Source organism: Panthera leo, chromosome A2 (assembly GCF_018350215.1).
Source record: "Panthera leo isolate Ple1 chromosome A2, P.leo_Ple1_pat1.1, whole genome shotgun sequence".
Classification (NCBI taxonomy): Eukaryota; Metazoa; Chordata; class Mammalia; order Carnivora; family Felidae; genus Panthera; species Panthera leo.
The window spans coordinates 29,590,197-29,607,892 of record NC_056680.1 but is presented as its reverse complement, the minus strand read 5'-3'; the positions used below and the strand labels follow the sequence as shown (position 1 = coordinate 29,607,892).

At 41.1% G+C, this 17,696-nt stretch overlaps 1 protein-coding gene across 4 annotated transcripts in view; it reads right to left on the bottom strand.

The window, feature by feature from the left end:
- PTPRG (protein tyrosine phosphatase receptor type G) overlaps nt 1-17,696 on the bottom strand; it is a 712,285-nt gene that overhangs the window by 30,749 nt on the left and 663,840 nt on the right. For 2 of the 4 annotated variants that reach the window (XM_042929870.1, XM_042929871.1), the window contains 5 exons: nt 14,213-14,304; nt 6,697-6,793; nt 2,110-2,192; nt 1,787-1,921; nt 649-783 (listed from right to left, as the gene is read on the bottom strand). In XM_042929870.1, the coding sequence (XP_042785804.1) occupies nt 649-783; nt 1,787-1,921; nt 2,110-2,192; nt 6,697-6,793; nt 14,213-14,304 (542 nt within the window). The remainder of the gene's footprint in view (nt 1-648; nt 784-1,786; nt 1,922-2,109; nt 2,193-6,696; nt 6,794-14,212; nt 14,305-17,696) is intronic. The other 2 variants (XM_042929872.1, XM_042929873.1) reach the window with 2 other exon arrangements.

Below are 17,696 nucleotides of genomic sequence, written 5' to 3'. Positions count from 1 at the left end.
CTTTTGAACAAGAGATAACTTGAAAGCATTTTCCACAGGGTGTGAATCTCAGGATGTTAACAGTTACACAGACAAGGGTTGTATTAAGGCACTTTAAGAAGCACTAGGCAAAACAAAGTTGAAGAGGTTTCTTCACTAGCACTTTGGTCACTTGCGTGCCCTGTTCATTTCTAACGGAGAATATTTATTACCTAGCATTCATTTTCCATACCTATTAAACAGCAGAATTTGATTTTTGCAAGCATCTTGCAGGGTTAGCATTCCTTGGAGCACACTTTGGGAAATAATGCTTTAAAACTGTCAGAAAATTGCTATTAAAAAGCTCAGTCAACAAGCAGATGCTGCTATAGTTGCTGGTCACCAAAACCGAAGAGGACCTTTTTAAAAAAAAACAAAACAAAACAAAACAAAAAGCGAAGCCTTCACTGGGAGATTACAGCATTTAATCAGGCCAGTTCAATTCTATTATGTGCTTTGCCAGTATCTTTCACAGCATACATTGATGTCAATCAAACGAGTTGTGAAAAAACGTTTTTTAGAAATACTTTTTTAAAGCCAAGTTGGTTATGAGAATTGGCCTTGGTTGTGCCGTTTTTCGTACAAGTTTAAAGAGAGATGCCCTGGCAGCCCACCCGATTCCTTCAGTACCTTCTTCACTTTTGTATTTCTGACTGAAAAACGACGCACAGTGTAGCAGGCGTGTACTTTTGTGCTCTTCAGTGTGACAATAATGTTTCCGTACTCCTCACTATTCTCTGTTGGCCAATACTGATCGCATTTTCGCTGCAAAAAGGAAAAAGTTGTTAACTCCAACTGCAATTTATGCCACAGTTGTACTGTCGATGAAGTGATTTCGTAAGTCTTTAAAACCAGTACTCTGGCCACGTAGTTGACTGAGAAAGGAATGTACGGGCCCAATGGCTTATAGGTAGACATACCTCTGAAGTGGTTAATCGTGGGACAAGTGTGGGCAAGATCCTTTGAGAAATGGGTCTAGTATTCGTGACCGTCTTTCAACACACAGTGCCCTTTAAAGAGGGCCAAAGAAAGAAACCTGTATTTGGCCAGTAAGAAATAGGGCTGGCTACATTATAAAGGAGTTTACTTATCGTTTAGGAGTCTGGGCTGCATTCAGAGTTGCAAGAGAGTCTTGTAACAATGCAAATCTTCATTTCACAACTTGGGTCACCAAAGGTGAAACGGGGACTCCACAGTCAAAGTGAAGTTGAAGCGACTCTACCTAATGAACTTGAGGCTTAGCCTTTATTCCAGCCTACATTACCATCATGTAATGTAAGCTCATGATCTAATAACTCAAATATTCGCCATCTTAAAAAAAGGTTCTCTCAATGCTAGGGTGTTTCAGCAGTGCTGCTGTCCCCTGCCTGAACTATCGGTAGTTCCCCCACTACACTGGGTTTCCTCCAGCTTCCCTGTGTTCCCTGGGCTTAGAAGGTCCTTCCCTAACTCCTTCTCGTCCCTCACTGTTCACATCTCACCGCAAACAAGAGCTCCTTTACAAAATCTCAGCCCCAGAGGATGTATTCATCCATTCTGCAGCATCCCCATTATAACGTTCTGTTCATTCCTACTGCCACATTTAATTCACTCTTGTAAGTGCTGAGCTCTTTCCCACCAGACTACAAGCAAGGTACGGGCAGAGAGGATGCCTTTCATCGCCTTAACTCTTTATACCTGGTCAAGCTCCTACCCTACGGCAGGTACTCCATAAATAGGTTTTGAATGAAGGTACATGATTTAAGATATTAAGCCAAGAGGCTCTTACTCTTCCTTTTTCCACAAGGTTCGTAATCATGATAATGATTCCAGTGTTTTGTTCCCAAATCATCCTCCAGAAATCTTCAAATGTAGACTTTAAAGGTCCCTGGGTGGCGATATAGGCTTTCGCTTTGTTGTAGCCCTTCAAAGATGACACAGCACAAAGTAAGATGCAAGGGTACCACACACCAGTTAATAATTCAAGTGCCTTCCAGATTGAATAGGCTGTGTTTTAGTAAAAGCTCTGTGCAGTATTAAAACACGTTCAACAGTCTCTGTGGCAACTCTTCAATTATCAGAAGCAGGTTTATAAAAACATTTCTGACTTACATCGACATAGTTTGCATTAATGTAGTCGCTGTGCTTAGAGTCTTTTCCTGGTAAAGGTCTTAACTTCACCCTACTGTGATCATCTACAGAGGACAAAAGAAAAAAGAAAAAAAAAAAGCAAAAACAAAATGTGTAATTCAAAAACTACCAGCATTCTAAAGCAGAGAACAAGGCAAACAGGCAGTGCGGCATCTCCCAGAGTGCCCCCAGAGAACTCTGGCCAGAATGACAAGTAAAACTTCAAAGATACAGCGTTGAAACCCATCTTAAAACACAGGGACATTTCTACCTCATGCTCTGACCTGTGAGTGCCCAAGAAATGTAAACTGGAGTCCTTATTAGTTCGTGTAAAATGATTTCAAGTTGTAACCCTCCAAAATTTCCTTGTCCTGTATTTTAAAACAGGCTTTTGACTATCCATTGCCCTCTTTTCCAGTGATACAAATATAAAAAGGCATATTTTTCTATTAGGTCCAGAACATCAAATATCTATTTTCAGGAGATTCCTCTGCTAAATTCAGAGTCCCTGTCACCCCAACAGAACCTAAGTAACTGAGGGAACCCAGAGCTATTCCTAAAAGTAATCTCATTGCAGCAATCTGGCCAGCAATCAGATTTTAAGAACCACTTAACTTCAGCTTATGAACACAAAACAGGGGAATGGGTTATGTGCCTCTTGTTACCTAGCAAAGTATAGCTTGAATTTTTCGGACAGCCAATGAAATGAAGTGAAGGTCATAATTGTATCTTCCCTAGCTAGGAACAGAATGGGCAAAAGTAAGTTTACATTTCTGGTTATAGTCATAATCATAAAAGGCTATTCCAAAAACAAGTCCAATGAGTGGTTTAGTTAGCCTAGACATTAATGACCTCAGCCTATATATCAAGCACTTTTTGAAAGCACTCTCCATCCTTGGAATGGTGAATTGTTTCAGTTGTTCTGACAGAGGCTGAGAGTACATTTGATAGGCACGGGGGCTGCCTGATAGAAACAGGCTCCAAATGAAAATTTTCCCCCAAGTTATCTGGACACCTACGGCTATGTCCTAGCTCGGTACCACTATATTGTATATTTTTCAGACTGACAAGAACACGTATTCTAAGTTGCAAAATTCATATTTAATCTGAAAGGCAATAGCCTTGGGAAAATAGAGGAGTATAGGAGGGGGTATGGTAGCATCCATATATACCTAAGAGTTGTAACGGCTCTGTGAGAGAAGCCTTTTCCTACATTGTGTTTCTGGCACATTAAGTTTAGCTGTTTCATGACATTTCTGTCCCATTTTTTGCCACGCTAAATTAGCCCTTAATATAGGGGTATACCAAGATGATGGGTATTTATGTGCCCAGAATCTGACAAAATGTCATGAACATCAGAACCCAACTTTCTGAACCTATGGAAATAAAACTGTATCTAATGTGAATTTGTGAAAACGAAACCACAAATGAACTGGTCAAAGTACAACCACATCAAAGCACAGGTGGTAAACTTTCCAGGAAATAGCATGACCCTTGGGCATACCACCCAGAAGCTGCTGTGATTTCCTCCCTCTTTTCTGCCACATACTTGTAGCCAAGAACTGAGGTCACCAGAAGTAAGGACTGTCAAGATGGAGAGAATGAAATGTGTGGACGTACTCAAGACACACATGTGTCTATATCCCTGCCTGACTTTCATGGTTAGAAATAAAGTATATTGATTGACAAATCCTTACAATCTCAGCAAAATGAGCCTTTACTGGGTTGGCCAACAAATACTGTCAAGAGTCCATCCATTCAAAGAAGGGAGAGAAAAGCACAGTTTCATTCTTCTTCCTTGTTGTCCTGTTTACCTCATTCTCCCACATAAGTGAAACCAGTACTCTGATTCAAAAATGACTTGTGGTTCTTTAAAAACTTTATCTAGAGTTAGAAGTGGAACTGTAATAGTAAATGATAAGATCTTGTATATAAAAATTCTAAGGAGTCCACAAAGGAGAACTATTAGGATAAATGAATTCAGCAAAGATTGTGGGATACATGAGCAATATTTTAAAAAGATTATATTTCTATACATGAGCATTGCAAGGTCTCAAAATTAAGTAAACAATCCCATTTGCCATAGCATCAAAAAGAATACTTAAATGAATTTAACAAAAGAAGCACAACAAAAGGAAAACTATAAATGTAAAACACTGAAAAGAGTAAAAGATATAAATACATGGAAAGACATCCCATCTTCATGGATGGAAGACAATGTTAAGATTAATCCACAGATTCAATGCAATCCCTACCAAAATCCCAGCTACACCTTTTGCAGTAATATAAAAGTCGATCCCAAAATTGATATGGAAACACATGGGACCCAGAAAAACTAAAACAATCTTGAAGAACAAAGTTGGAGCATTCACCATTTCCAGATTCAAAATCGACTACAAAGCTATAGTCTGCAATCAAGACAAATTGATACTGGCCTGAGGATAGAGCTATCAATGGAAAAGAAGTGACAGTCTAGAAATAAACTCCTACATTTATGGTCAGCTGATTTTCAATAGGGGCACTAAGACAATTCAATCTGCAAAGCGTGCTAGGACAACCAGCTATCAACATGCGGAAGAATAAACTTGGACCCTGCCTCGTATCATATGTAAAAGTCATTTGGATAAAAGACCTAAATGTAAGAGCTAAAGCCATAGAATGCTTTGATAAAAACACAGGTGTAAATCTTCATGATCTTGGCTTAGGCTGTGGTTTCATACATAGAACACCAAAAACACAGGCAACAAAAGAAAAATAGTATTTCACCAGAATTAAAATAATTTTTGCTTCAAAGGACACCAGCAAGAAAGTGTAAAGACAATGCACGGAATGGGAGAAAATATCTGCGTACTATTTATCTATACAATGGACTTGTATCCAGGATCAGCTGCAAAAAGACAAGTAATCCTATTTAAAAAATGTGCAAAGGATCTGAAAAGATATTTCCTCAAAGAAGATACACAGGTGGCCAATACATGAAAAGTTGCTCAACATTAGTCATCATTAGGGATTATGTATATATTTTGTAATACATATATATATATATATATATATATACATATATACACACACACACATATATACATATATAATATATATATGTAGCCAGTGTTGATGAGATTATGGACAATGGAACTCTCATATATTCCTGGTGGGAATGTAAAATGGTATAGCCACTTTGGAAGATAGTATGGCAGTTCTTCAAAATGTTAAACATAGAGTTACCATATGACCTAGCTATTCTACTCCTAAGTATATATCCAAGAGAATTGAAAATATATGTCTGCACAAATGTTCATAGCAGCATTATTCATAATAGCCAAAAAGTAGAAACAACCCAAGTGTCCATCAAATGACAAATGAATAAACACAATGTGGCATATCCATACCACAGAGTATTTTCCAGCCATGAAAAGGAATGAAGTGCCGATAGAAGCTACGAGATGGATGAATCTTGAAAACGTCATGCTAAGTGGAAGAAACCAGACACAAAAGGCCACAGAGCCTAGGATTCCATTTACATCCAATGCCTGGAATTGGCAAATACACGGAAACAGAAAGTAGGTGTTTTTCTAGGGGTTGGGGGAAAGGAGGAGTTGGGAATGACTGCTAATGGGTATGGGGTTTCTTGCTGGGGTGCTGAAAGTGTTCTAACATTAGTGGTGATGACTGTACAACTGTGAATATACTAAAAACCACAGAAATTCAGTTTATATTTAAATTCCCATTTAAATATGAGTTAACTTTAAATGGGTGAATTTCATATGGTATGTGATTTTTATCTCGCTAAAGCATTATAAAAAGCTTTATCTACAGTAGTGTTCAAATTTAAATGGTTCAATTTAATGCACTATAAAAGCCTATGGAACGTGTTCCTTACCATAGTGTATGTTAGCCATAAACATGCGTGTCCCTGACCTTAATAGCGAAGCATGTATTATCTGCCAGTGACCCAAACCCCACTGTCTATGAGAAGTAGCATTAGAGCCACAGAAGTAGCCTGTGCTCCTAGCGTATTCCATAAGGCTCTGTAAGACGGATGTTTGTTTGTGTCCCTAACCACCAGAGTACTCCTGACCTTGGAAATACGGTATAGAGAACTGAGCACATGGGCCACAAGGAATGGTGACTCTATCACTTGCAGTGTAGACCAACTACCTAGTCTTAGACAACTTTGACGTTCACTTATGTGATTCAATTTTCAGTATTCCTATTTGTATTTAAAACCCTGGCTCTCGCCACTTAAAAGCAATGTCAGGATAGCCACAGGACATTCAAACTTTGGTTCCCAGCATCGGGTGTGCAATCACTTCATGTGAGAACAGTGAGGCAAGGAACATTTTTTTCAATCACCTTACAAGCTGAGATCTGCCGGCTTAAGGAGAGACTCGGGGCAGTCAATGTCCCCACTTCTTCCTAGACACTGTTGAAGATGGGCTAATGAGAGGTTAACTTGCGAGTGTAATTCTCTCTTGGCATCCTGATTCTGATTGCTTGGCTTTAGGCTTCTACCCAGCATGAAGATTTAATTTCCTCACAGCTGAAGATAGTTTCAAGTTTATTACTTACATGCTAAAATGTTGATGTATCTGTTTTTGTGCTTGTTATCTGGATGATTGGAATGTTCTGCAGTGATGTTCATATCGGCCGTACAGCGTTGGACTTCCTAGTGAAAAAAAACATCAAGATTTCAAAGATTTTAGATGCACTTTAGATGTCTAGCAAGGGTATAGGAAGAAAAGAACTATATACCCCAAAGCATGAAGTATTTACTCACTCCCTAGGATAGCCGCCATTACCTCCCCAAACTCAGCTTCAGAAATAATTGATGTATTCATAACAAACGTACGAAGGATGTGAAGAAGATAAAAGGATTTCATGTTTTACTAATTCATCAATCATCTACTTCATTCCAAACTGGTGACCTAGGCATGGGGGATTACAAAACACGATCTCTTCTTGAGTATGTCCCAGTCTGATGGGGGAGGAACACACACAAAAGGATAAAGACAGTCCAATGTGATTCACAGAAAAGAGGCCTGAAGATACTGTTGCAGGAGCACGAAGAAAGGCTCCTGGCAGATCATTTACCTCAGTCTTAGAGGATGAACAGCAATTTCCCAGTCAGAGGTACAATCTCCACCATCATTTGCAAAATGCTTACAGGCCACATAGCTTGTTTTATAACTGCCTGAGTGCAAACTGATTATATTCCGTCATGAAGTGACACTATTTATATTAGCCTGGTGACCTGTCCTTATGTGGCTCAAATAGATCCAGATTTGCTGAATTATTTGTGAACTCTTAGTTTCATTTACATTATCCTTCTTTACAAAAGCAACAGTGGAAGAGGCACCTCTTCAGGACCTTAGCCACGTATGGTAAACATCATCCATTAGCCTCCTGCACGATGGCTGTAAAGTCAACATTTTCTACACTGTACGGTTCAAACCCAAGAAAGTACTGGGGCTAACTAATAAGGGAAGTCATTAGCAGCGCACAGCTGTTGCAGAGAGCAGGAGCAAGTGACAGAAAATTATCAGGAGAAATGTTTTACACGTGACAGATGTAACAGAGTTTAGGAGCGTGCAGACTTTTTTTTTTTTTCCATGAAGGAGATGCATAGCAATTATCGATGTTTTCCATAGCATTTACATGAGGCATAATGAAAACAAGGAACTGGCTGTCTTTTAGACTCACAAAGTACTTCCCAGTGAGGAGTCCTTCTCTTCTTTCCAAGGAGAAACTAACTCACTCTAATCCAAGAATTTAAAGTCTAAAAACAGTGGGGTCATTATCTATTCAAAGAGACCATACTCATGAACTCCTGATTCTTGGCAGATGGACATTCAATTTTTTTTTTTTTTTAATTGTAGACCTGCCCTGTTGTCCATTAAAAGAAAAAGAAAAGAAAAAAAAAAAAAAAAGCCCAGAGGCACTAATGCCACACGCTTCTCTGGGGAAAGTGTGTTTGTTTCACAGCAGTTCTTACCCTTTCCTTACTCTTCCTAAACGTGATAAACTCCGCTATTTTCTATTCTAAAATGGTGTATGACCTGTGGTTTGGCAAATGCTGGTTTAAAGGGACTTCAGGCTTTGGTACTTTTCTCTAAAATGAGAAAAAGTATAGGCCCAAATTGATGAGTCTGATATCTTAAACATCTACAAACACTTAAGCAGTGCTACCCATACTCAAAGTATTGGGGATACTGGCCGCTTAGAATTGCCCCGAAAGCCTGAGGTCTATTCTTCCATAGTTCCAGGGACAGAATACCTTTGAAGATGGACTTGTATTCTGGAAGACATTAGTTCAATCTATACGGAAATCCCTGAAATAAGTTGACATCCCTGTTTCTGGGTTTTGAAGGTCATACTTTTGGCACTGGCTGGGTTGCTAAAACATCTTGTGATAAGAGATTACAGCATTAATTCACTTTGAGATTCACTCGGTTTATTGCTTTTTGTCTCTCAGCATGTGGATCTGACCACCCTAGTGTGGGCCTCTATTATAATATAATGCAATTGACCACGACTGCTTGGAAGCATCTGTCTGCACTGTTTAAAGCAGTCATTCGATGTAGCCAATGAAACTCTCTGTTATCTAAAACCCCTGGTCTGATCCATTGCCTCTATTTCACTTTTCCAATTATGTGAATGACAGAAAACAAAGAATAGTCATAAATAATGTTAAATCTGATTTTATTAGAACCCGAGGGGTGTGCCTAAGGCCTTCTGATTTTGTCTTGTGGATAATAACGCCATCTGTAATTCCTTGCAGAACTGTGTGGCTCATTTAGATGCTGATACTATGATCTGATCCTGGAGTGGCTTTTCCCCATCAGAACTGGAATTCCAAAGTTAATGTGATTTTAATAGGTGTTAAAACCCTTTGAAGAGACACTGGCTGACGGAGTGTGTATAGCAAAGTTACCTATTGGGCACTCTGATATATAGTTTTAAGATTTAAGCTTATTTGCATTTTCCTGTCCATGTAACAGAGCTGAAATTCTCAAAATGAATATTCTGAGTATCGACAGGCACACCACCACAGAAGAAAGCCGAGTAAAAACAAGAGACTTAAAAATAAAGTAAAACTGAAACAAAACGCCCCAAGTTGACATATCCAGAATTCTTGACAGACAGAACAGGGGAAATCTCCTGCTGCCTGGAGTCAGTGATGTGAGAAGCTACTGAAAAGGCACATGGAGACCTACTGCCCTACCATTCTATGGCTCAATTTGAAACTGACAAAATAAAAATACATCTGGAAATCTTCCAGATTATTCAGCTTCACAAAGAAAGCCAAGAAGAACACATTTTGGACCAGGTGACCAAGTGTGAGACCCAAGTATACAGAACATTCTTGGTGTGGGAGTTCAGACAGCCTACAGTTGTATTAGGGACAGGGGCCACGAAAGGCTGATTAGTTTAGGTCATTGCTACGGTCTGGTGCTTGCCTAGCGTCCGGCACAGAGCTGGCCCTCGTTGGATACCGGTGACATGCCATCTTCCTGCCTCTCGGGCTACAAACAGCTGCCATGCCAAATTTCTTCATGTGCTGCCTGGACTTTGTTATTCTCTTACTCGGAAATCTCCGGATATATCCCGGATTCCTTAGCCAGGCTTTCACGATCCCAGCCTAGATCTGCCACCTTCCACCAGCTCCCTTCTCCTTCCGGACAGTTTTACCTCTGTGCCCTTTGACAAGACCGTAGGATTTCCTGCTCTTTGCTTCACTGCCATCTGCCTTGGCAAGAATGCCTGTCCTGCTCACCCCTGGTCTGAATCCATCTGTCTTTATATACAGTGACTGCCTAACCCTTCCAGAAAAACCACCCATTTTTATCACAGCACCTATTATCCTGCAGCGGATCTATAAAATAAAATGACCTTGTGCACACTATTTGTGAATTGGGCTAATTCCCTCTCTCCTCACCCTTCACAAAAACCTCAACGCAACTATGGTTTTCTTCTTGCTAAGGGTTTAGAAACGTTTTAAAGAACTTTCAGACCTTAAGTGGCATTCTGTCACGGGCTTCTGCCATTTTGCAGGCCGCAGCCTCATGGAGCATCTACCCCTCTATCTGGCGATGCCCTCTTACGTGTCACTGGCAACATCGGAACGCTGCATCTTACATAAAGTGATTGTGGCCACTGATCCCTCGGGTGCATGGGCTCAGGTGGACAAAGCTTTGTTCTCCTGATTTAAGATGAGCAACCCGCCCAAATTTAGCTCAGCTGGAGTTAATTGTAATAGAGGTAATTCCCCCAAAGGATCTTGTCAAGGGGTATCGGACCTCTGGCCTCATCTCTGCACTCAGCCTTTCACCTCGTGATGCTCCTGACCTCTCTGCCTATTAATTCTGTCGACCCACACAGCCTCAGAGCTCTCTCCGTTTGAAAGATAATGCTAGCACTGCGCCTTTGGAAGCCTCCTGGATTAGGACTGTGGAGGCCGGGGAAGAGTGAGGTTGAAGTCAACGCAGGTAGTCAAGGGAACAGAGGCATCGACCGCCATCCTGAGACAAGGATTGATGTTATTTCCAGTGACTGCAAAATCTGCTAGAGGTATAATGTTGCCAGCTTTTAGCAGTCTCCAAAATTTATCTGACAAGGACAAAATGCTTGCTGCATCACCTCTAGACAAAGACTCAAAATTACCGGGGAATCGTTTTTCTCATTCTCCTCCAAGCAGCAAAATTCTGAAAATATGACAGCTATTCACCATTTTTTTTTTTTTTCATTTCCGTCCAAGATTTTTAAACAAGATGGGGCAAATAGAAATTCTGGTGAAATAATAAAAAAATTCATGGAAGCTTTTCTTCTTCTTTGCCCTCTTCCATCCAGAACTTTGTCAGTATTATTACTTATTTTGCTTTGCCCACCCTGGTCTCCACTGCCACCAGGAGGTGCAACTCCTAGAGGGCAAGGTCTCAAATTTACCTCTGTGCTTTATGTTATGCCCACAGAATAAAAGGTTCTCATGAATAACTGTCAGATGCATTGTTTGCTCTCTTAATAGCCACACATCAATTGTTAAGTGGTATTTATAATTTTCAGGTTAGTTCTTTGACTAACTTTAGGCCTCTATTCAGATGCTGTATAAAATTTTCTAAGTCAGATTCTCAGCTATCTGGTAGGCTCTGGACCATAAAAACCATGTAATGGACTCCCAGTATTTTTAATGGGGGGGATTCCTTATTTTGGTGGTTTCCTCTCCTGCCTTCCCCCGCGCCCCACCTTTTTTTTTCTGCCAGGACAATTGTTGGCTTATCAGCTGCATGATCAGTTTTAGACAGTCACTGGTAGTCTTGATTTTTTTCTCCTTCTGACTCCAGGTCACCATAGGATACTACTTAATGAGAGTCTGGAGAGCATTGAGGTAAAACATGTGGGCTTGAGTCACAAATCCTGGTCCTAAAACCTAACTTCTGCCATTTCACATCTGAGCCACTCAAAGCCTCAGTTTTCCTATGGGTAAAGTGTCCTCATTTGTAAAATGGGCAGTTCTGAGAAACGAGTGAAATAATCCAAGTGCAGTGCTAAGAAAATGCCGGCCACCGTTATTCCACTTAAAAAGATGTGGAAATCTGGGGTTGACTTTTTTAAGTCTCCTATCATAATGAGGGTGCTGTTTTGGCTTTTTAAAAAGATTTATTTTTAATGTTTACTCATCTTTGAGAGAGAGAGAAAGACAGAGCATGAGGGGGGAGGGGCGGAGAGAGAGGGAGACACAGAACCTGAAGCAGGCTCCAGGCTCCGAGCTGTCAGCACAGACCCGATGCAGGGCCTGAACTCATGAACTGTGAGATCATGACCTGAGCCGAAGTCAAGGCTTAACTGACTGACCCGCCCAGGTGCCCCAGGATTTTTTTTTTTTTTTTTAAGTAATCTCTACACCCATTGTGCGGCTCAAACCTACAAGATCAAGAATCATATACTCTCCACTGACAGAGCCAGCCAGGTGCCCCAGTTTGTTTTTTTTTTTTTTTAATTGCACAAAATCTCTTTTCCTGACCTTCTTTTACAGTCTTTTACTCTCTCATTTGTAAAACAGCCTTAATAATTTCTTAAATAGCCTGTTACCAGTTGTCCTTTTTAGCAGAGCAGCCAAAAAGGACTACCACTGTTCTAAAATAGTTCAAAATCTCCCTCAATTAGAAGAGGACGGTAGATTAACAAGTTTTCCTGTCTCATTCCTCCCATTATGTCGCTGCCTTATTGTTCTTTTCAGAAGAAAGGATAATCTTCCTATTCTGAATAGCCCTGATTTTAAACCATTCAAACCAGGAGGGATTGTGAAGGGACAAGGGCAGAACAATGCCTCCCCTGTCCCTGCCCTTTTGGGCCCCTCCCTTAACTACCAGCTAATAAGATTTAAGCTATAAAGTTCAATACAGGAGACAAAAGCTTCCAGCCAGAGTGGATTTTTTTGTTTTGTTTTGTTTTAGGACAGAAACAGGGTGCAGATGCCCAGAATTTGTTAACAGGCTTGACTGTGATACAGCAAAGCCCATTTTAAGTCAGATCAAGTTTATAGAGGTGTAGCTGATTATTTTGAATAATTAAATGGTGTCAAAACCAGCTGTGATGAATAGCACTGGGGGTCTCAAATCATAAATAATTGAGAAACTGGAGTTGCATTTGGTCATCCTGATCAAATTCTGTTCTCCAGAGGATAAATGTTTGTCCTGAATACCATCAACATTGTTAAATGCCTCAATATTCTTGCTCAGTCATCCAGCCAACAGTCAATTGAACTAAATCACTTCAACAGCACACACATTTGCTGTCCTCATGAATACAAAATGTTTGACTTTAAACCATGTTCTCTGGAGTTGAATAGGCACCTTTTTTGGTAAGCATCTAACAGCCGCATTAAATACTCGACATGTTTTTGTTTGTTCCATGATACACAGGACTTTGACGAATAAATCAGAGGGTCCCTTCTCTCTACTACCTTTGCTTCGGTTTTACTCAGAAAAACACAACACAACAAAACAAAAAAACCAAGAGAAATAGTTGTCAGTGTAACTGCCTTTATGATGGCCTCTGGGGACTCCAGCCTTGCACGGAGACAGGGGCTTTGGATCCTGTGTTTATTTCTCATTGTGCGTCCTTTCCATCACATCATTTAATCCCCATCACCCATTTTGGGAAAAGAGATGGGCCGTAAAGCATCATCATCATCGTTTCCATTTTAAAGGAAGAATGAGACAGAGAAAGGAACCGACTCACCCACAAAGCTAGAAGACAGCTGAGCTGCCACGAAAACTTGGCCCCCTTGGCACAACTCTTGCTGCCAGAGATGTGCCTTAGTTAAGCGCCTCGGTGAAGAAAAGGGCAGTCTGTTTAATAGCTCCTCATTGACGCCCTGTCACTGCTGAACTGGCACGGAACCCGGAGCTGGCAGGGCGGTGCGTGCCGCGCTCTACCTTGCTCCCCGCACAACAGTTCTTAAAATCCCAAGGGCTGCGTTAACCCGTGTCTTCTCTCCAAGGAGTGACAGTCGCGAGAACGACAACCATCAACCTTCGCACGGGCTTCGCGGTTCACCCGGCGCTTTCACAGATGTTCAGCATTCACCTCTTCCCACCGTGGGGCTGTCCGTGACGCGAGCGCCACTGTTAAAAGCGAGGGACCCAGGGAATCGGAGAGGAGGTGACTGGCCCAAGGATGAGGAAGCACCCTACCTACCGTGCACTCGGCCCCCTCAACACCTCACGCACCCAGAGACATGAACCCTACCCTCGGCGTGAGGACTACTGGCCCGCTCAGGATTAAGATGAAGACAGGACCGGGGGGCGCTTGCCTCCTCTCTACCCCCGAGTCCGCTCTTCGGTAGAAACGCACGTTCAGGACATGGGTGACCAACTCCCTCTCGCCTAATGTTTACTAGGATGAGAGTGCGTGTCACAGTTGTAAGCGTGACGCAGAAAAGCAGCAGCAGCAGCAGCAGCAAACCGGTCTCCACTTTTCCCACTATTGTTTTGTTATGCCAGAATGAACTCAGCTCGAGTTTCTAACAAGCCTCATACAGTAAGGGTTGGGTCTCCGGAAGTTACTTTTCAGTCTCGAAACCTACCTCAAAATCCTCGGAGAACCCATGCTGGTTATTAGAATACAGCTCACCGATGTGTTTAACAAACTGTTTGACAGGAATGGCTTCCATGTCATCTGTGGGGATAAAATGATATTCAGAGTCACACAGAATACACTTCAATAAAACAAGTAACATGGACGAGATTATTAAAGACAAACATTTGACTTTTGCAAAGAGTGGTGTAATTCGGTCACCTGAAGTAGAGGTCCTCAAGAAGAGTCTCAGGATGTATTTTACATTTCTATCTAATTATGGTTCTGAATGTCGAGAAGCAAGGTTAAATACAGGTTTGTTTCCTTTTCAAGTACGTAGGGAATTACTTTTTTTTTTTTTTTTTTTTAATGTTTAAGGCAATTTACATAGTTAAATGACCACATCATACTCTCAACTGAAAGTCTGAACCTACCTAAGGTACCTCATTTGTCAAGAAATTTTATCACAACCTAAGATTTCTCAAAAATTGCTCTGCAGTGGGGTCCAGCTTGAACTTGGAGCATCTCTCAAGTCGAAGCAATCTTTATACACAATTACAGATCGATGCCATTGTACCAGCTGGCTTCGGGTACAATGCCATCTATGTTTAAATGTTCAAAATTTGAGTTCAAGACAGCTGTGTCTACACGATGCCAAATAATCAGTTTGACTGAATTAACTGGATTTTTTGGGTGTTGACAGACTAGGTAGAGATTCAGGAAGACTCCACTTTCCAATTTATTGCAACGTTGTCACTTCAGAGGGACGCTTTCGGTATATGAGCCCAAAGTGTGTTTTAAGCTGCTTTGTCCAGATCCAGCCTGATACTTGAGTACTGGCCGTAAAACTGCCACACCCCACTAACTGGAGCTCCCCAACCTCCTTCCCTCGACCCTCCCCCGCAAATATTTCCTTTTAAAAATACTCTGCTGAATTTGAGATAAACAACAGACATGACATTTACTTTATTCAGAGTGAAAGATCTTTGGCAAACGCACAAACATCTAAACTGCCACAGATGCTTTTCTTAGCAAAGGGTATGAAGATCTGTATGTGTAAATGAGGTCCTACTTTGGCAAGAATGTTATAGATCCAGGCCTGACAATCTGATTTCTCTTCATCTGGTGACAGTTAACATTGACTATGTCATTCCTTCTCTACTTTCTTTCGAGAGAGCAAAGCTCCAGGGTGGCTTTTTGCATCTATTGACATTTTCAAACTTGAATCATTCTTAAGTGGAAAATAGCATCTCTTATACTTTGTTTAAGGAAGGTGACTTATATGTTCATAATCCAAATTGCTTCGCATAGAAACGTTATTTATCAAATAGGTGGTGCTCTGTAAGCACAAATTCTTTCTGTGTGAACAATTAAAGACCTAATCATTTTAATAGGCCACCTTATGAAAAAAATTGCCAAGTTATTTACAAATATTTCAGGATTGAAGATGTTCATGAATATGCAATCATTTTGCACGCCCAAGAAATCTATAGCTCCCATAATGATGTAACCAGCATTAACAAAGTAAGCAGAGCCAAAACGTTTCTCCAGAATATCGAGCAGAATGCACAGTTCAAGAAAAATTTCCAAAATTATCTGACTGACTTCCCTTCAAATGTTTAGGAGTAAGCAAATTCTACAATTAAGATCAAGTGGCAGAGAAATTAAGCTGAGGCTGAAGGGTTAATATGTACAAAACTGGAGTCTCAAGAAGATTAATCCAAAGACACTCACCTTTGGAAAAGGGGCAAAATGAGCGACATGAGATACAACGTAACCCTGCAAACACTATAGAATGCAGCCTTCCAGTTTATTTAGAAACCCAAAGACACCCCTTTCCGAGGGGGACATCATTAACAGCACAATAGGCTGAGGGCAACATTTATCCCATGATAGCTTAGAATTTTAGAATTCCAATAAATTTACGGGGCACAGGGACTGTAGTTTAAAGAAAGAAAAAACAACAGGCCAGCTTTAGAGCTATTTTACTCTGCAGAGTCAAAAAACAAAAAAGGGCAAAACCCACGGCATTTCAAAGGCCAAAGCCCACCTCAAGTCATTAAAAAAAAAATGCTTTTAGGGTAACTATCATTTTTTTTTCTTTTCTGCCAATTGCTCAGGTATAGTATTCAAGCTAATGCCATACGTGCTCAAAAATCAGTCTGCCTGCTATCCCCCGTGGCTAGATGCAGGAGAAATCCAGCAGAGCTCAGTATGATAATCATGGAAATATATGACTCACTAGTGTCTCCAATTAGCTTCTTCATCCAAGGAAGTGTAACCACACCCCTCTGCATTTCCAGGCACCACCAGTAACGTCATGAAACCACCAACAGGCACGCGCGTGCACACACACACCCACACACACACACTCAGCACTGACCACCACCAGCTACCCAGGTAACATGGTATTTGTCTTTCAATCAAGATAAATGAAGCTGAAGGGTCATAAATCTTTTTTTGTCAATATTACGGTGAATACAAGGCTATGACTAATTCAAAGTCCTAATAGTTTTCCTCTTAAATTTCTCTCAGCAAGAACCAGGTAATTAGAAAATTACCGTAACTAGCAGAAGGCCAAGCAATTAGGACAGCAGCATAGACCTGATCTCAGCTTTTATCTGGAAAAACCCTGTGTTGTTAGAGGTCATCCATATGAAAGATGCTTTTTCACCTAAGTATGTTCCGTTGCTGAACGCAGAGGACATTAGCAGCACTAACTATGGACGAGGCACTTTTCTATGCCCTTTAGGTGCATTAACATGTACTCAAGTCCTCTCAACAACCCTGGGAGATAGAGGCTATTTTCCTACCCATCTCACAGTTGGGAAAATAAGCTCAGAAAGATTAACTAAAAGCTGGACCATGGCAGGGGAAGCGGGTCGCGGATCCAAGGTCAAGAGAGAATGGCTGCTGTCTGTGTATATGGTCCGAGTGAATGGGAAACCACTGGAGGAGGCATTTCCTGAGCACCCAGGACTCAGCCGGACATTAGGGAGATGGTCTCTGCCCAAGGGCACATTTGTGTTGGAGAAGCAATGAACGTAGGCAGGTGAGGGGAAGAACAGCATGTAATTACATGGTGAAGACTCCAAGTGCCATAAAAGGGAGGGGTTTGATGACTCAGGCAAAAATAAATGTTACCGATGTAGTGCTGATAAAGAAAATAAAACTATGAGCTGGCATTAAAGGGAAGAGGTTTGACCTCCAGGTTAGATGGGAGATTGTTAGGATATATAATGAAACGGTCTCAAGATAGAGTGGGTATAATGAGAACAGAATCACCGTTTATTAAGCCCTAGACTGGTTACCAGGGACTGTGCTAAATGCTTTTGGTACATTTACCTTTACCAGAACTACGTGAAGGGAGCATTGTTATCCTCGCGTTACACAGGAGGTAACATGGAGCAACATGTCCAAAGCGACCAATAACTCAGTAGGCAGAGCTGAGATCTGAACCCTGGTGTACTGAATGCAAAGCTCTTTCTCCTATG